We start from the raw sequence: 19,808 nt of genomic DNA, 5'->3' as shown, positions 1-19,808 counted from the left end.
GAAGGGAAGGGAAGGGAAGGAGGCGAAGGGAAGGGAGGGAAGGGAAGGGCTCGGGCGCTGCCCCGCCGGGCCGGGCCGCGCCGCCGGCACTCACCACACCATGCCGTAGGCCCCCTCGCCGATGTAGGAGAGGTTGGTGTAGCGCGGCCCCACGTCGAACACCTGGCCCCGCACCATCTCCGGGCCCCCGGCGTTGGCGGAGCCGCCCGCAGCCGCGGCCCCCGACACCGCCGCCATGTTGTGTCCGCGCCGGGAACCGCGGGCACCGGGCGTGGGGGGGGGGGACGGGAGGAGGAGGAGGAGGAGGAGGAGGAGAGGTGGGAGGGAGGACGGGGGGGGCGAGCAGGAGGAGGAGGAGGAGGAGGAGGAGGAGGAGGAGGAGGAAGAAGAGGAGGGCGGCCGGGAGGACGAGAGGCGTCGCCCGCTCCGCAGCAGCGCCCGCCGGGCCCCGGGCCCCGTCAGCGCCGTGCCCGCCGCGGCCGCTCTGAGGAGACGCCGCCGGCCGCGCGCGCGCGCATCGAGCGGGGCGGGGGGGGGAGGGGAGGGAGGGGAGCGGGAGGCGGGGCCTCGCGCTGAGGGGGGCGGGGCTGGGTGGGGACGGGGCGGGGCCTGGTAGAGAGGAGGGGCGTGGCCGAGGACTGCGGTAACCGCAGCCGCTGGGGAGGGGGCGCGGCGGGCGGGTCACGTGGTGGGCGCGGCGGCGCTGCGGGCGGCCCGCCGCCATTAGAGGCGTGAGGGGGCGGCGGGGCAGGAAATGGAGCCCGGGCCGCGGCGGGGTTCGGGGGGCGGCACAGCGCGGCCGGCCCGGGGGCGGCAGGGGCGAGCCCGTTGCGGCGCCTCCTCGCAGTGCGTGGTTGTGCGGGCGCTGGTTAGCGCTGTGTTTACACAGAGCTGTGCTCGCTGCTGCCGGCTCCCCGTGCAGGCACGGCTGGGGCTGGGAGGTGAAGGCGCTGCTGGTCGTGGTTCCTCGAACCGACGTCCGCCTCTCGTCTGCTCCCTCACGGCTCGCTTCTCCCGCAGCAGCCTTCCCCGGAGCCATAAGTTCACAAGAGTTAAGCAGAGGTGGGAACTCCTCTGATTTTGTTCTGCAGTTCGGTAACCATCTTGTCTTACAGTGATTTTAAAGCCAAAAATCAGCCCAGCTCTGAAATCCCCCAGCGCCTTAATTTAAGTAGTGCTGCTAGAGCTGTGCTCTCTCCCATTCCTTCCAAATTCAGTCAAATACGTATTTGCACACATCTTCGTGTGCCTGCAGCTACACATTCGTACCCATCCTGAGGGCCAAACCCTGTCTGAAGACCCCAGCACGGAGTCATCTGCTTACCCCACTGTGCTTTACCCCATAAACAGACACTAGTTTTGCATTCCCCATTAACAGCGCTCACGCAGAAGCTGTTAGATGACAGTCCAGTTCCTCTAAGGTTCTCAGCACTTGTACTTTGTCCTCTTTTTCAACGTTTCTCTCAGCTCTGACACTGCAGTCCCTTTCTGCTGACATTCCTCCTATTGCCATCTGTACCGCCCATCCTGCTGCCTCCCACCTCTCTGCCTTCAGGGCACCCCTGTGGCATCGCCCTCCTCCTCCTCCCAGCTGCCAGAGGTCACCTGAGGCATCCCACCTCCTGTCGCTTCCTTTGACGCTGACCAAAAACTTGCAATTTGCTGTAGCTGGTTCCAGATGCTGTACAATCTCCAAGTTACAACTTATTAATATCCCCCAAAGCACTGAGCCCCGTCTGACCAGAAGTCGAGGGAAGTCACCAGTTTCATTGTGCAGGTGGTTGGCCATCCACAGCCCAAGGACTCCCCTTTGATGCAACCCTACCCAGCAGGTCAGGGTTTCAGTTTGATGGAGTGATAGCTGTCACGGATGCCCAGCAAAATCTAATAGACTCCTCCATATATTTTACAGACATTCAGCTATACAGCTTTTTTGTTGTGTGTTTGAGGGGGATAGTGCTTTCAATTTATTTTTCCTTGCATTTTTTTCACGATGCATTCTTCTGCACTTTAGAAACCCAGCATTATTTTTCTCAGAAATTTTAGACAGCAGTAAATGTGAATAAATGTTTAAATTTTCTGAAAACAAGTAAAATAAGATTTAAAAGGTTCTCAACTCCAAAAATGAATTTATGGTTACAGTTCTGATTTCTTACATAAATAAATCTGTCATCAGCAAATGCAAAACAAATGATTATAGGGAAGCTAGTTTAAACACAACCTGTCATAGCAAAATTTAATTAAAAACTGGTGTGTATCTACATTATTTTCTACCTTCACCAGGATGCATCAGAACAAAAAGAAAACCAGACAGGCAGACCAGGAAATTGTGGAAAGACCATCAGCACCTTTGAATGCTGTGTTCAAATATGTCCAAGCCAACTAAACCCAAATAAGCAACCAAAAGGCTATGGCGTACTTTGCCAACAATTTCTCTTGTGACAGAACTTAGCATACATATTTCAATGAAGCACTGCAGTTAGCGAGTTAGGCAGACTGGATAGAAATGTTATCAATTGCTTCTCAGCCTATTTAAATACACTGCCACTACCTGCACTTAATGTTTGGTCTTTTACTTTAGCAAGGTGACATTAGAGACTCAATTCTGAAAAGAATGTAAATGTGTTTTAAAAAAATTATTAGTTTGACGATCAAAATAATGGGTTATGTTGGGGGGACAGGTGATACTACAAAATGACAGCAGATAATGAAAAGCAGGGGGGAAAAACTGTTTCCATGCCTCAAACAGAAACAAAAACACTGCTAAGAAGAATTTCTCCAAAGAGAAATGCAGTACCTTCTGTTTGAAAGCTATATTAGGAAACAGCTAAGCCATACAATAGGTCAGTTTAAATATGCCATGGTTTGGACCATCTCCATCTTCATATCAAGTTCAGGAGTCACATGGATGAGTTCATTCTACAATCAGGTTGTGCAAATTCTCTGTACAGTTATACACATCTACTTTAACTTAAATTTGTGTTCTGTAAATAGGTCTCTCGAAAAGCAAATGTCATACTAGGAAAGGCCCTACGAGTCCTGGAAACAGCATGATCAGGTTTAGGCAAAGAACAAACAACACATAACTGCCCTACAGTGTCATATTTTATTGGGGGTGGGAGGGGTTCCATTTTTCTTTTGAAAATTAAAGCTACATCTCCTAAAATCATAACCACTGTGATAGTTGTATTATTTGCATGGAGACATTGAAGATGCAGCTTTTATGGTATCTGCTGCAGGAGTATGGCATTTGCTTTCAGAGTACCTCAGAATGACCCTGACCTGCCACCCTCATCATTGAAACAAATTGCAGGCATTAAGTATATAAAACAATTTTCCCAGCATTAGTTAAAGAGACCTCAAGCCTCTGTGCGGGGGAGAAAAAGAAAAAAGAGAAATAAGACATGTAAGATATTTCATAAAGATATATTTTAACTTCTCAGGCACTCAGGAACCATGGTGATGTATGAGACACAAACTTAAATTGCTTAGATATGAGCTCTGATCCACTGGGAACTACCCTAAGATTCATGAAGAGCATCAGATGCTAATAACTTCTAGGCAGTACCTACCTGGGCTTGATTTAACTGGTAACATACAGCCAAAATCCCTTGAGACTAATTTTCATTTAAATGTCGGCCACTGCTTTGACTATGTGAAGTGACCTTAGCATAAATGAGAATCTCTCTGTAGTCTTATGCTGCTGGGAAGTTAAAAGTTTCATGCCCAAAGTGCTGGATAACTTGATGCCAAAACAAATTTAATTATTTTTTCCCCGGTATTTTCTTTCTTCCCCCATTCAACATTCTGACTGAATTTGCAGGAAACTTATGGTGGCTTATACCTTATGGGCTTCAAATTAAAAAACAGATTGCTATGTTTGTTTTGTGCATGGCAAGGGGAGCACAAAGGATTATTAATTGCAGAACTATTCTGTCAGAAACAGACTTGATTTTGCACTGGATATCATTCTGTCACTGTCTTACTGTCATACTGTCAGCGTTGTAGGGGATGTATCATCTATCATGTTCTTGTTAGATTTGCTGTTCACAAATATGATATAGTTTGAAAGCTCAGGTACAATTTCAACTCATTTTTGTGTTCTTTAGTTTCATACAAGTAGTTTACAACTATATTATAAATATTTTAGAAGGGATCCGTTTTACAGCAACTTTAAAAGCTTATTATATAATTCTAACAATTTAAACTAATATACTGACATTTTGCTGCTAAGTAAAATTAAGTTGCTTTTATTTCTCAACTGCAGTAGCAGCAGTATCCAGGCACTGTCCTGCACTTCAGTAATGGAAATTTCCCAGCTTCAAAGCACGCTCTGTCTCAGTCAGCTGCAATAAAACTGAGTGATTTCAATATTGTTGTGTGCTTTACTTGTCCTCAGTTATCTGGAGCTTGTATCTTTTGAAAACCGACTTCTCCTCATGAGCTTGCTTCATCTCACCCAAGACTTAAAATTCAGTAAACAAGCTACAGATGATAAAAGAATTGAACAAGACTAAGTTATTCTACAGGACTGGCAAAACAAAACACATGCATAGCCACTATTTAGATGGAATGTTAGAGAGACTTGTGAGGATGTTGCTGAAATCCTGCTACATTAATATTTTTCTTGTGCCAAAGCTTTATGCACTGAAAGGCTATAAAGTTTTTACAAAATTGATTTAGCTAGTGTGTAATATCAGTCTCTTGATCTATTTCTGAAATCATTGATTGTTAGGCAAATACAATAAAATACAGAAAAGAGGCAAGATTATTAGAAAGCCTCACAAGTCTCATGATTTACAAACACTAAAATATGCAGCCTGTTTCCCCCACTTGTTCTCAGTTCAGCTGTTGGCAGGACAAGCGATGCATCCAACAAAGGCAGAAGTCAAAGAACGTAAAAACAGAATCACTGAGGTTTTATGTTGTCTAGATATTGCAGCAACTCTTGTTTTCAATATTTCTTGCTTATAGCTGAGGGCAGAGGAGAAAGCATCAGTCCTGATATCTACACCCAATTGCATCTGGCTTTGTGCAAGTGAAGCACTTGGAAGACACAGAAGTCCCTTCACTGAGAACCAGTTTGGGAAATGATACTAAACCTTCAAACAAGACCTTACTAGGACTTCCTTTAAAGTGATGTTGTTGTCACTTCGGGTGGTTTGTCACAAACACATATCTAATGATTTTGTGGTGGCACAAGTATAATTCCTAGCTGTCTGCTTACTTTAAGTGACGGGAACTGGCTGAACAGAAACAAAGCACGGGAAGCAGTATGCTAACGGCATTCTAAGATTTTCACATAAAAGCCACTGGGGTTCTAAATTCAGCCAATACTGATACATCAGACTGCCTTGGCACAGCTATTCTGAATATAGGTTTCCACATATGAACAGACATACTTAGCTTTTTTGCTGCTAGTCTTGGCAGATAACAAGACCTGACTGGAACCAGGACTGCCGTTCCTCCTGTACAGGGCAGACCCAGGCCTTGCTGACACTGCGTGGCAGGACTGCAGAAGAGGCACCTCCAGATTTACAGCTGAGACACATTTCAGGTTCCTGCAGGGAAAATCTGCATCGTTGCTCTCTAAGCTGCACCTGTGCTGTGGTAAGGATGGTGTCAGTCACTTCTCCTTGCACTCTGTTCAGCCCACTGACCAAAGAGCCCAAAGAGTCTGTATTGCATATTTTTAAAGACATTACATCAATTAGACATCAGTTTCCACAGTCTGAAACTGGCAAATCAACATGCATTTTTTAAAACAACAAATTCTTTTGCAGTTTTGCATATCTATAGCAGAAATGAGCTCTGCAGACGAGATTTCCTGAAGGAAGTGGTGTCACAGTATGTTGAAAAAAAGAGCCAAGCTGTTGGAATCTGTGTTGCGTTACGTGGGTAATGCAATACCTCTGAGTGCTTCCTGTTTATCCACAGAGAGAGTTTTTACCACATCATAGAACTTGCAAGCATTTGATAATAAACACAAAGAAAAAAATATATATATCCAAATATACAACCCCCTGTGGCATCTGTCATTATAAACAAAAGAAGGTTTTCATGATGTGTATCGGGGACTACTCATGTGAGAAGCAGATTTCAAGGCCCAGCTCATGTCCCACTGAAATCCATGACGCATCTCTCATTAGGTCATTGGACCACAGCATATATATATAGTATATATATGTGATATATAAATAGCAATATGTTTTAAAGGGGAAATGTAATTTTTACTATCAGCATTTGTCATTTTTGTAAAGAACACAGGTATACAGAGAATGAACATCCACTGAAATGCAGCACAGAGCCTTATAAGAAAATGGCAAAAGTAGGATTTGCTTGTAACAACAATAATCTTCAAGTGCTGAGGTACCTAATCAAATATACAAATTGTGCAGATGCTCAGAGCAATGCTGTCTTGCTGCGCAGCCTTTCTCACTTGACAGCTTTGTCTCAATTCTTCTAGATAAATTAACCTAGCCTGAAAAGGTAGGGTTGTGAAACAGAAGGGTGAAAAATTTTCAACACCAGCACTCTTTATGGTGCAACTTGCACCCAGAGCAGATAAGATCTTTGGCAAGGAAATACAAACTACTGAGACTGATTTAGGATGTTCTTGTGGTCGTGGCTAGAACTTTGTCTGAAGCTGACAGGCACATGGGGTTGGAGTCAAGGGGGCAAAATTCAAAGTTTCTACCAAATCCACAGGGAATAAGCATTTTGTTAGGTAACTATACAACAGTGCAGAAGACAGCCTGTGTGCCTCATAGAGCTTCAGCATCGAAGGATGCTGGTTAAGTTCAGAGCAGACTGTACATCTTTGTTTAAGCTTTCTGGGACAAATGAGAACAACTAAACTGCAGTTTCATATGGTAACCCTGCTGCATGGAAACTCAAGATGGGTAATGACTACATATAATTCTTCTTTAAATAGCTGTAACAGTGTAAGTGACACAGTTTTAAGTGTTATCAGTTAGACCAGGGGAAAGACTGAACCTCAGAAAGATGTTCCCTCCAGCCACCAGCACTAGATCTAGCTAAATTGAACGTAATTAAGACATTTATAGCTTTTTGGATTTTGAAAGTTTTAACAATGGGAAAATTATCTGGCTTACTTTACCATTGTCTTGCCTGACATACAGTTGTTATTACTTTAGATATGCAGAGCCTAACAATAAAATGCCTTTTTAAGTGCAATACATCCACTGTAATCAAGCACTACATTTATCTTATTGCATTACTGAGTCTCTGGGTCTTGTACAAATGACACAAAATTGTTGAGAGGATCTATGAGTGTCCTGCATCTCAACCAACTTTTTAATATGATGTCTTATTTCCCACTGTCATTAACAGAGCCAAAGTGAACCCCTGACCTGGAAATCCTTTGACTGAAAGATCAACAGCATTGAAAAGTATTTTTGACTAGTTGACAATAAGGGATGCTTAAAAAAAGGGGGGGAGGGGAAGAAAAAAGAGCAAGAAAGAAAATGCTGCTCTTCTTGAAGAATATGCCAAAACATCTGTAGGATGATGCTCTGCATCCAATTTTACAGGTACCGTTAATGGAGGTAGGGTAAGATTAAGGAATTAGGCTCTGCCAAACACTATGTATGGGAGAGCAGACAGCAGATGTCCAGCCACTTCGGCCTATGCCTTGCGCACCAGACCATGGTATGGAAATGTGCGTGGATATTTAATTGTAATTCAACTAAAATTGCTTGGAAGCAATTGTCTGGGAAGCCCATATGCTGCAGTGAGAAATGAGCGTTTATTAGCACCGTAGCTGTGCTAGCCTTTCCCGCAGAGAAGCAAAGTACCCCCTTCTACAGAAAATGGATTAAAAAGGGGCAGCATACCATTCTCACGTCCCATTTACCTTTGTGAAGAGCAGCTGGATAAATGCCAATATGCGGATACATTTCCATTGTGAACTCTGAACAGCTTTTACTGCCGCTTGTCTCAAATAATAAAAATGCAGCAGCTGTCCTCTTATCAAATCCCAATTTGGAGAAATGTATACCTAAATAATGGAGATAAACAGGACTCCCCCTTCCAGGCCTGCTACCTGGATACATTAGAAAAACCCTTAGAGAGCTGGATTAGCAAAATGGGACGGTTGCCCCATATTCCAGCATTTTCTCAGTGCTGTTGTAGCAGCATTCTGCAGTCATTCTGAACACGTCCTGTTTCCTTCTTGGTTTCTCTTCACTACTCTTACCCATGACAACACCCTCCTGGGCTCCTGCAGTCCCGCAGCAGTTCATTCCCTTCTCTGCTGTGTGGACTGGCATTGCTGGATTGCCTCCCTTCACCTGTCCAGGCACCTTTCTTGATCAGTCCATGCTCATTTCATGCCCTTTTTAGTGAGGCACCACCTAGGAGATGAAGTGGGAGGTTAGGCGTAGGGTAGCAGCAAGGCATCCTCCAGAACACCCCACATCTGCAGCAAAAATCTGACATCCATGCTTCTCCCACTCATTGCAGTTCCAGTTTTGCTTCTCATAGTGTCTAACCCTCCTTCTCTCCTGGGCTGGTACTTCACTAATTTTTGCTGAACTCATTTTCTTACAGTTTATTGAGCTGCATAAACTCAAAGGGTCCAGACAAACACCAGACCTGTATAAAGAAAGCAGCAAGGCCGGTAGCAGAACTGCCCTTTTTGTTACCAGCAATTCATTAGATCTGGCTCAGCTGCCATGTGATATCACTCTGTCAGTCTAGTTTTGTCTGTGGAACAGGGAGATTTGGCTACACTGCTAGAAAGCCTTCAGACACCTCTGTTGCCTTTGCCATCCTTTGCTGCCCTTTTTGGCCAAAATGCAGGAAACAGTGATCATGACAGCAGTTTTATAGTGCCTTTCTTACTATCTCCTTTCCATTCATCATCTTCCTCTCCTGTTTCTGCCTTTTACTCCTTCCAAAATCTTTCTGCTGCAGCTACTGACATCTAGAAATGTACTCCCAATCCAGGACCTTTTTGCTTGCATGCACACTCACAAACCAGATAGAAAAATGCAGGCCTTCTTTCTCAGGACAAGCATTTAAAAAAAAAAAAGTATTACACAATCCACAAGACATGCGCATTACTCACCAAAACAATCATGGGTATCCGATTTCTGCAGCCCTGCCTCTCAGTGATTGTTTCTTTCCAATATCATACCAATGTATCAAAGCCATTACCCAATAACAATTACATGTGTATAAAGCCAAAGCTGATGGAGTGGATTTTTTGTACAGCTATATACAAATATGCAATAATGATCAGAGGCAGTCCTACTGTGAAGGACAGAGGTATCTTGGTGTGTTTATCTTGTGATGTGCTATGATCATTTATACTGTTGAATTAAGAAAAACAACAAGCTATGAGCTTTTCAAATGGAATCCATTGCTAACTGTCATTCATTGCTCCATTCTTATTCCACGTGCATTAGGAAGTACACATTATCTTATAAATCAAGACATATGAAACAAATAAATGCCTTTATATTGTAAGAAAAAAAACCCTTTCTAGAAATACTGTAGAAACATTCACATCCCCTATTTCTGTCTTTTATAAAAGGCTGGCTGTGTCTTATTATCAAGTAAAAAGTAAACAAACGTAATTTCATCAGTTCTGTCTTTCGTTGATTTGCATCAGCAAGAATAAAAGACAAAGGCAGAATGGAAAACAGCAGCTTTGTACTAAAAGTTTGAATGCACAAAATACTTCTTTCTCCAGCTGTCAAACATTAAAAAACGCTATGCATACCAGTAATAATAAAAGTGTCAAACAATCAACCACAATGGGAATCACAATGCTTCATTAAAAGCTCTAAAGCAGAGTAGAAAAGCTTCCAGCCATTTGTTAAACAGAACTAAATGCTAAGATACTTTCAAAAGCATCAGAAGATGCTTTCATCTAGTCTCGTTAGCCAGATAAATATCTTGTTGCTTCGTTCAGTCTGGTCTTGGAGCTTGCACCAATTCAGCAGCAACAGCTGTTTGCCGTTTGCTCTCCTGAGACTTGGGCATCTCCCAGTAAAACAGAAAAGGTTAATGTCCCTTCCAGTGATCAGGCCTTCATTCCACGTGGTGCAGGGATATAATCAGTAATTTTGTATTTACATATGTAATTAGGTAGTATTTGGAGAACCTAACCTATTTGTTCAGCTGACAGGCGATGTTGTGATAAGGAATTTCAGCAGACAGGATATTTATAGACCCTTTATCTCTATGTACAATCAGAACTAAAATGTCAAACAATACCCTGAATGAAGGGTTGTTTCAGTTCAACTTTTCTCCATTGTTACTTTTCCCTGTTTTTTTTTTTTTTCTCCGTCTGGTTACTGCTTAAAACTTGGCAGGGAGAGGAAAAAAAGGGAATGTGACTCACACTGACAACTTCATTTGCTGTAAGAGACCTCAGTAATTGCTCTAACCCACTTACAGGAAAGCTACCCCTCCTCTTTTTCTCTTCCTCCACCCTTAGACATAGGCCATATTTGTAACACGAGCAGCCTCGCTGATCTCAGAGGTCACGCTATCACTTATAAAGTAGCCAGGCCTTTTTTCTTTTCACTTTTCTTGATCTGGATTCAAGTTAACCCATCACAAGAACTTAAAGCCGCTTCAGTTTAAGGGGCAGCTTCCTGCCACGGATTTCTCATGAACCTAATAACCAGGGTTTCCGAAGGACTCGCAGCTCAAACACAGCAGGGTTCAAGTGGCTGCTCCCATGACGTGCACCAGTCTGGCAGCCAGTGCCACAGCTTCAGCATAAAGCTCCTGGCGAGCCAAACAATTGTTGTCTTTTCCTTTTTGTATGTGCTGGGGGCAGGGGCAGTGAATAGGAACAGAAGAATCAGCACAGATGCCTATGCAGCACTCTACCAAAATATATTTTCATTTTTAATTACATAATCAACATAATGAGAGTGGCATTCGTAGTGAGGGGGCGGAACAGATGGCAAAGACTTAGTTTTCAGCAAGACATTAATTAACAACAACTCTGGTTTCTGCTAGAAAAGGGGTGTTGTTCTGCTCTAGCAGGGTTAAGATGGGTGCTTACTACATAGAACAAAACTTAGTTTCCAAACACAGAACAATGATTTATTTTTTTCCCCCTATGTCCCTGTTGAAATGTTCAGGATGCTCTAAAACACAGCAACATCCTACCTGCAAGGCCTTATTAGAATCCAGCACAAGTTTGTGTCCTAACAGTAGTTTGGGATTCTCCTTGCAAACGCTTTTGAGTGCTCTGCAGACATATAAATACAAAAACGAAAGGGAGGAGGAGTTAATATGATTGAGAGAGCTTTGTGCAACTTAAAATTCAGGTGAGGTTTGTAATATACAACAGCTTCATAGAGATATTATTAAAGTTAAAGTTTCCTTAGATGCTCTATGGGAAGTTCTCCTTTTTCCCGTTCCACACGTTCAACTTAACATCTTCAGCATACTGATGCAGCTGAGTTGGAAAGAGCTATCCCAAGGGGGACTGAAGCAGAAAGTAGCTTAGAAAGACATTTATTAAAACCACAGGCAGAGAATACATCACCCAGACACAATGAATAGGGAAATAACACATGCAGCCGAAAAGTCTAGCCTCTATTTTTCTGTCTGATGAGACGACCGGAGAGCCAAGCACACTGAGCAGCCCGCAGATCCCCAGCTCTCCCCTCCGTGTGCTGCTAGGTGACACGAGATTGCTTTTTCCTGCTTTGCATTCCCCATCGCAGGCTCTCTGGAGTCACACGCCCAGGTCCTGCAGAGGCCTGTGGGCCACATTCCTCCGGGGATTACAGCCATCCCCAGCAGGAGAGAGGGAAGAGAGATGCAGGCCAAAAGGGATGGGCAAGCAGCAAGGAGGGAGGAGCTGGGGGGTAAGGAACCATGTTGTGGAGATCAAGATGAACACAGGCCAGAAGCTGGAGAGCTCTGCTACAGGACAGGGAGAGGGGAAGCAGTCATACACTGTAATGTTACACGGAATAAGGCAGCAGGACATCTAGATTCATCCGCTGTAGAACTTGGAAATGAACCCATTATTCCCACACCTCAACACTCATCCCTGTGCTGCCAGCAAATATCTTAACAGCTGACAAGAAACATCTCTGCCCATTCTAGTGACACGTACATTTAGAAAGGATGCTTTTCCATTACTCCTACTTACTCTGTGCAGGCAGTAGAGTTGTAGGTCTGTGCTGTAAGCTCAAAATCACACCCCTACCCATTACCCAGAGGGAGTGAATGATATGATTGCAGATGATTTTTTTTCTTTTACTGTGCATGCTAAAAACATAGTGGGGCCAAGTTAAAAATTACATTAAAAGAATATTGCAGTTATAATGTCAAACACAAAAATATGTCTGAACTAAGAATACCTGCTCCACCTTCCAGCAGCTACTTTTATTCAAAATATTAACTCAGGCTCCCACACCATATTGCTATCAGCCACAAGAAAGCGCATCCTTACATTGCTATACTGAGCAGAACTAACCTGCAGAATTGTACGTGACTTGGCCTCCATCAGTTCACGTCGTGTTAACCCAGAAATGGGCCACAGACAGGAACTCAGCTTCTTGCACACATCTGATGGCAGGCAGAGATTCTATGCAGGATGATTTTTAGGAGAAGTTCCATATTTCAGCAGAACCGTGCTTAGGAAGCGCAAAGTAGTGGAAAGGAAAGAATACAGAAAAATATTTTCTGCTTAGCTTGTCCTCCTTTTGCAGGGCTTAAGAGGGAGATGAGAGAATCAACAAAACTGCATTTATATTTACAGCCACTCTACCAGGGAGGGGAGGAGGGTGACTAAAAACCCTTGCAGATATTAACTTAAAAAATAAAATCAGTGCAACAAGAAGTTAACTCTTCAAGCAAAAGCAAAAAGAAAAGCTACCAGTAGATGCACAGACAACAACTGACTTCAGTGGAGCTGCACGGCTGAATTTGGCTTGAATTCTGTGAAGTACTTTCAAAGCAGGAGCATACTGCATACAAATGAGCGTTAAATAATTCGCATCATTAAGAGAGCTCAGAGCAGCTTATCTGGACTTTGGAAAAATCTAAAGCAAATGTACATTGTTTGAATACCATTAGGGACAGTCATTAACTAGCATTAAGACATCTACTGTATCGACACTTAGCACTGTAATGAGACCCATCCTCCATTCCAGGTTATTTTTCTTATTGATTTGTAGATTTCTTATACTCAAGCTTTTGAGTACCACAGAGGTCAGCAACTCATGTAGGAATATCTATTAAAGAACTATACAATTACTTCTAATTTATATTGGATCTTTTAATTTAGGTTTTTAGAAACGCAATCCTGTTTGTGTGGTGTAGATACTGTAGGCAATTTAAACACCAAGGTATATCAAGAAACAAACATGCTGTTTTATTCCAGGATGACACAGTGTAACAGGAATGGGTTAAAGGGTTTGGATGCCCAGTTCCCTGGTCTAACCATTTCACTTGATTAGCTCCAAGCACAGCTGCTGTAGGCCAAGGATAAACTGTGGCCTTATACCACATCTCAAACACTTGAAAACACTCCAGTAATAGCAAGGACAGTACAGAAGAGGTCAGGTGAAGAAAGCAAGTTGTGCAAAGAATCAAAGGTACAATCCAGTTTAATATGGATGAAGGTATTCAACTGCCAGAGCTGCAGGAAGGGATGAGTGATGGAATACTGAGAGCTAAATCTGTGCAACAAAGTGCATAGGGGGAGGCAGGGGCAGGCAGCAGCCTACAGGCAGTTGAAGGGGAGCTGGAAGGAATGCTCTAATGAAGGCAGAAATCGTTCTGGGTGACTCAGAATATTGGTATTCACAAAGAGAATTGAGAACAGGCAAAAAATAAATAAAGCTGCAAGCAAAAAGGCCAAATCCCTCTCAATAGCCAGAACACTGATATAATCTGAGCAACCAAACAACAGGTCCTTGTGAAAACCTCTCCCCGGCTACTTCCTGCACACCAGCCTCTCTCAGCAGCCAGCAACGACTGCAAGCATCTCGCACTGCATAAGCCAGAGAGCTTTGCCGGCTGCTGTCACACTGACACCATTTTCCTTGCAAAATGCAGCCCCGGTGGTCGTCTTTCCACACCCCTAGCCCTTGGCTTCTCTGTGACACCTCAACTAGTGCGTTGTGCAACTTCGCAAACTTCGAGTCCTGAGCAGCTCAGCTCTGATTTCATTAGCTACCAGCTTTTCTACATGTCACAGGCACACATCAGTCACTGACAGATTCCAAATCCCAGTACTTTTATTTACGAGTACTTTTATTTATGAGTGCATTTATGCTAGCATTTATTTATGCTAGCTGACTTCCAGATCCTGCTGCCATCAGCCCAAAATGCATGCAGGCAGCATTTAACTAAAATCTGTAGAACAGTTAGTTCTACAAGTTTTACAGTGAAGACTGAAAACCAGATTAGTTTCCATTTTTGATATGAATATAAATGTGCTAGCTTTTTGTCTTCATTAATATTACATTAAAGAGTAGTCAAAGAAGTTACAGTTATATGCATTGGAACTGAGATCAGTAAGACTGAAGAAGAGGAAAGACATCCTGACAATGAGATCTATTAGTCAATGGAGTAGTCTCCCAAAGGAGACAATGGGAGGACAAGAAGTGCTTTAGCAGAGCCAGGATTAAGTGCTCCAAGTGGTGCAGCCAACTCCTAGAGGATTGCTTTGAGCCGCACTGCCTTCAGCAAGGCAGGATGCCTGCCATTAGCCTGCTAATGCACATCCTGGCTTGGCCTATTACTATTTGGGAAGAGCTCATTGACTTAAAATTTCATTAACAAGAAAATATTAGAAGACAATTTTCTGAGGGTAAGGGCAGGCCTTTGCAACATATCTTCCCATTACAAAAAGTGATTATTAGTAGGGGGAAGAAATGAACGGTTTGCATTAGTATTTCTACTACAATTTATTCATTAGCCTTTTCTTAAACTACTTAAAAGATACTAAATTGCTTGGATACCCTCTCTTTTTAACCCTGCAGAAGTTAGCCATTTCCTAATTTCTTTCTAGCACTATCAAATAAATGATTAAATAAGTAACAGCCAGCAGTTACAAAGGGGTTTAACATTGAGAATACAGATCCGTAATTCTTTTACTTTAGACAGCAGACAAAACCAAAAATTGAGATGTCACAATTAAGGCAAAAAACAGCCTTTTAAACATTGTTGTGAGAAAGAACATAATGGGAAAATAAATTTAGATGAAAATATTTTTCACAGGTTTTAATGTCAGCTGAAAAATAAGAATGTGAAACACTTTCCTCAAAATCCCCTAATAAATATACACTGCACTGCATAGCAGGAAGGTTGTCTCAATGGTTCAGCTGGTAACTTCCAAGCACCCAGTATTTAGGCTTTTAAATGTAACCTTAATAGTGGATGTCCGAGTCGGATATTTACACAGTATTCTTATCAACTACCAATACAGGCACGCAGCTTTAGTTCTGCAGTAAAAGAAAGTTCTTTCCATGTATGATGTGATGTTCTCCATATCTTGGAGGTGAAAATCCGTTGAAGGATGGGACAGAGAGATGGAAGCAAGGATTTCTTTTTATTATTAAAAGCTGACTTGCCAATGCCACAGCAGTATCTGACTACACCGTTGAACTTGACCTTTGCCTCAACTGCACGTTTCTTCAGAAACACGTGCGACTTCACGTGACTGATACAAGAAAAAAGGGAGAGTTTGCAGAGCCATTTCAGCATCTAATTCATTCTCCCATCTCAAGTCCCTCGATATTGGGGGTTTAAGAGGAACAGTGCTAAAGCAACTTTGCTCCCAGAAATCTTTGCAGAGCCAACACCAAGGACACGGTACCTTTAAAGACCAATGACATTTGGCCAGTTAAGTCTGCCAGGGAAAACTCTTGACAGGCATCCAGGCTTCACCTCATGCCAATCATTCCAGCTGCTGGAACAGTTGTGTGGAATTAGCTGCATCAACAGAAAGCAATTGGGTGAAATATCTGATGTCAGTGGCCCAACTCGCATTACCTGCGCCTGTCTGTAACCCAACAATTAGATCCATCGTTAGCAGCTTGGCTTAATTATAACTTAGAACTTCTTCAAGCAAAGACTGCGCACAAGATTTTTAAATGACTATAATTAATTATACAGAAAACCTGAAGTGTCTTCTGTTCCATTGTTGGTTTTGTGTTTTGTTTTGTTTTTTTCCCCTCCTTTCCCCACACTGACACCAGAACTTCGTTCTGTAAAGGAGCTGTGCTCTAGACTAAAAGTGAGGTCTCTTGGGTAGGCAGATAAACACACACAGAGAAATGTCTTTTATACCTTATGTAAAGAGAAACAAGACTTCAGATTTTTATTATTATTATTTTGTCTAAGAGATGCAAAAAGGAACATTACTTCTAACCCATGACATCTTAGTCCCACTCTTTATGAATTACCACTCTCCTGCCTCCCACGTAAGAGGCTTCTTGCACACTCCCCAGATTGCTGCTGTTGGCCTTTATCAGAGCTCTGCTGTTGGACAAGCTGCACCCCATCCTGAACCAACTAGTTGAAATTTAGCCAGTAAGAAAACAAAACACAGCATTAGTGCCAGAACCACTGCAACTTCTTAAAAGATATGGAGTAGGAAGGAAGGTATTACCATGCAAACACATTTTTTTGACTCAGCTTTCCAGTGGTTAACTGCAAGGTAAAAATATTATGGGAATGACACAGCACGCAGAGGGCTCTTGGGAACAACTTGTGGTGAAGGCAACATCAGGTATCTTTTCCTATCGCCCTTGTTTTACTTTGGCCAAAGGAAGGAGGGAGCCCTCTAGGGGCAGAAACAAAAAGACCTGAAAGCATTCAGACACCAGCAGAACAGCCGGCTTTTTCCATAGCGAGTCCTTCCTGCCTTACCTCGAGATAGGAGCAGTTTCCTGTCACTTGCAAGGACTGAGAGACGTAGATCTACACAGAAAAGTCAGGTCGAGTAGGAGAAGGTCACAGGCTGGCTCCTGGAATGCTTACTCTACAGCCTAGAACATGACGTGGGAAAGTAAGTCTTTTTCTACTGTTTGTGCAATCTTTTTCAGAAAAGACAGATCACCAAACTGCAGACTCAAGTACTATAGCTAGTCTGGCCCACCACAGCATAGCTACAATTTTTCTTTTAGGCTATGCAAAGGACTTGTTTTTGCCTTATAATATGCCTCAAGCATATGGTGAACTCTTGCATAAAGTGAGCAGGTTTACATTTGTCAAGGCATGTTCAAAATATTTCCTTCCAAGAGCTACTTATATCTCAAGGCTTGATAACAGCTGCACCATTTAAACATTTAAATATTTTCTCATTCTAATGAGAACTTAAGATTCTTTCCAACAGCTCAACATAACAACATGAGAATGTGGCAAATCCAAACTTCAAAACATTTTTTTTTTTTAACTGGAGTCAGAAAGTATTAGAAAGCATCTAACAAAACAAAGAATTAGCTATAGTGCAACAGGTAATAGATTCTGTAAGATATCCAACACAGAAAAGTTCAAGAACAGTTTAACACATTGAAAAAACAGATTATATAAGGGATGTCCACCATAAGACATTGGTTGCATATATAAAACTGCACTACCAGTTTGTTGAAATGAGTGGTTAGTACTTCTTACAGTCTCTACACAATTTACAAGTGACTTTCTGCATGACATATTCAAGCTTATACTTGATTTCTCAAAAAAAAAAAAAAAGATATTAACATGAAAGCCTGTAATTTGTATCAGGGCTAGTTGATTAGCAGTCTTGGTCTAGATATAGAAAATATTTCATCTGGCCCTGGCCAGTGAGTAGAGAGACCTGTGAAATAGCCTGCATTCCTACAGGAAAGCCCTTATTTCTTGAAGTTCTTCTAGTCTCTGATGAAGCACTGTTGCTCACCGTTTCCCAGGTATAGGGGACCAACATTTCCACACTGATTTCCACACTGGCAGACTTGAAGAATTGATTTCTGATTAACTACCCTCAGTAACGTTTCCTAGAGAACCTGGATGAAACCAGCAAATACTAGTTAAGGCAAACTGAGCAGCTCTATGAGAATTAAATGGTCTTCATTTGTGTTGTAATAATCACTAATTCGGGCTGAAGCAGAAACATCTGCCTCATCACCACTGTTACTTCATTACTTTCTACAGCCTGGGAAGCGAGTGGCAGCAGATTTTACTGCACATTGTCTGCAAAGAAACATACATTAAATGGAGGCGGTTAAACAGGACATGAAGATTTGTTATTGCTCGTCAAACAATTGAGGCAGATAATGCTTCTATGTCATTAGCTGTATGGTTAGACACATTGAACCTTATCAACGGCATCCAAGTCCAGCCTCATGTAGTTTTAAATCAAAGTTTTATATTTGTTTCCATGGGCTTATTGATTGCTTCTTGCTCAAATCCACCAGCTTCAGAGAACTGTGGATGACTGATGGCACAGAGCAGAAGGTTGGCTGTGCCCCATTTTGGGCACATGGTCTATTGGAGGTTTGTTAGATGAGAAAGAAAACATTCATAAGTAAGATAGCACAGCCAAAAAGACTCAGCAATGTCTGGCTTTCACCTTCTACTAATCAAAAGGAGACAGAAAAGCCAATGTTGGACACCAGCAAGGAGAAAGAACAGTCATGTTCACTTTTTTCTCCTCAAATACCACCTAACTGCAGTTGTAACGAGCCTCAGATCTATAGGAAGTACCAAGTATGCCTACAACACACTGGAGTGATTTAGTTCAGCTCTGTGTTGTTATCAGTAAAGAATAGCTGTAGCTGCCTTTGGATTGTGGATCCACCTGGATGATGGATTCCTATAGTTGCTTTGCATACCCATGAAAGAACAGCAGCAGTTAACTGTTGCTTGTGTTCCCTGGTGAGCTAAGAAAATCACCTGTTAGGAAACTGCTTCTAAAGCTAGTCAAGCAAATCCCCAACTTAAGCTTTCCTGAGAATTTACTACTACTATAGAAATTATTACAAGCGAATTTTCACCCCTGGCATTCTTATTTAAAAAGCTGAAATAAAATTTAAAAAGCAACAACAGTTAGAACCATGAAAAGGAAGATATTTTCAGGAGATTTGAGATCTGGTCTGATATTCAAATATCCTGATCCTTATTTTTGTATTTCAAGAAATACCTTATCTGCTTCCCTCTGACACATCATCCTGGTCTTTTACTAGACTTTATTTTTCTTCTTCCCTAGGATAAATGCAGCAGCATTTAGACAAACTGCCTATCTCAGATTCCCAAGTCTGTTAGAGCTTGCATTTTAACTGTTATCTCTGTCCTGCTGTCTTTACAACTTCCTTTCCTGAGCAAAGGAATACCAGCACTGCAGAAACCATCACAGATCAGCTTAGCTTCCAAGCCCATCATTATATTTTGAAAGTTACCATCCTTCTCAAAACTTTCTCTACACTCTGTAGTAAATTATCCCTACGTGCTTCCACACCATTTCTTTAACAAGTACGCAAGTAAACAACAAATTTTCACCACCTCTTCTGAAACAGGGATTTTCTGATCATTACCCCATAACCTACCCTGCATTATTATTGTTGGTAGCTGGTAAGAAGGATGAAAGAAAACTTAGCTCAGATCAATTAATTAGAGATACACAGGCCATTTCTAACATGGCTTTAGCAACACCACCTTTTCAAGTAACCATGCTCTGTAATCCCAAGGATTGTTTCCTTCTAGTGCTTCCCCTGGTCTCTCCTCCCAGAAAGACCCTATGGAAGAAAGGAGGATTTGGTGACATTCATTAGTATGACAGGGAACCCCCTCAAAGATAATGCAACAGATCCAGGTAC

The 19,808-nt window shown here is 42.4% G+C and overlaps 1 protein-coding gene and 1 long non-coding RNA gene across 4 annotated transcripts in view; both read right to left on the bottom strand.

The window, feature by feature from the left end:
* The window catches only part of MAPK1 (mitogen-activated protein kinase 1), a 35,646-nt gene extending 35,123 nt beyond the window's left edge, over window positions 1-523 (bottom strand). Inside the window, exons 1-2 of one of the 2 annotated variants that reach the window (XM_040577591.1) lie at window positions 388-509; window positions 95-357 (exon numbers count right to left, since the gene is read on the bottom strand). In XM_040577591.1, the coding sequence (XP_040433525.1) occupies window positions 95-237 (143 nt within the window). In that variant the 5' untranslated portion in view covers window positions 238-357; window positions 388-509. Of the gene's footprint in view, window positions 1-94 lie in introns of both variants that reach the window. The other variant, XM_040577590.1, reaches the window with a different exon arrangement.
* Window positions 524-5,788: 5,265 nt separating this feature from the next.
* On the bottom strand, window positions 5,789-19,728 carry LOC121079843. Of its 2 annotated transcripts, XR_005825192.1 has the most exons (5): window positions 19,648-19,728; window positions 19,539-19,560; window positions 16,885-17,003; window positions 15,830-15,945; window positions 5,789-8,375 (listed from the first exon to the last, which is right to left on the bottom strand). It is a non-coding gene; the product is annotated as an uncharacterized LOC121079843 (long non-coding RNA). The 2 variants fall into 2 exon arrangements; XR_005825191.1 differs by lacking the exons at window positions 15,830-15,945; window positions 16,885-17,003; window positions 19,539-19,560; window positions 19,648-19,728 and adding exons at window positions 11,155-11,236; window positions 12,479-13,028.
* Window positions 19,729-19,808: the final 80 nt, after the last annotated feature.

This window comes from Cygnus olor, chromosome 17 (genome assembly GCF_009769625.2).
Source record: "Cygnus olor isolate bCygOlo1 chromosome 17, bCygOlo1.pri.v2, whole genome shotgun sequence".
Taxonomy (NCBI): Eukaryota; Metazoa; Chordata; class Aves; order Anseriformes; family Anatidae; genus Cygnus; species Cygnus olor.
This window is presented reverse-complemented; position numbering and strand designations above follow the sequence as displayed.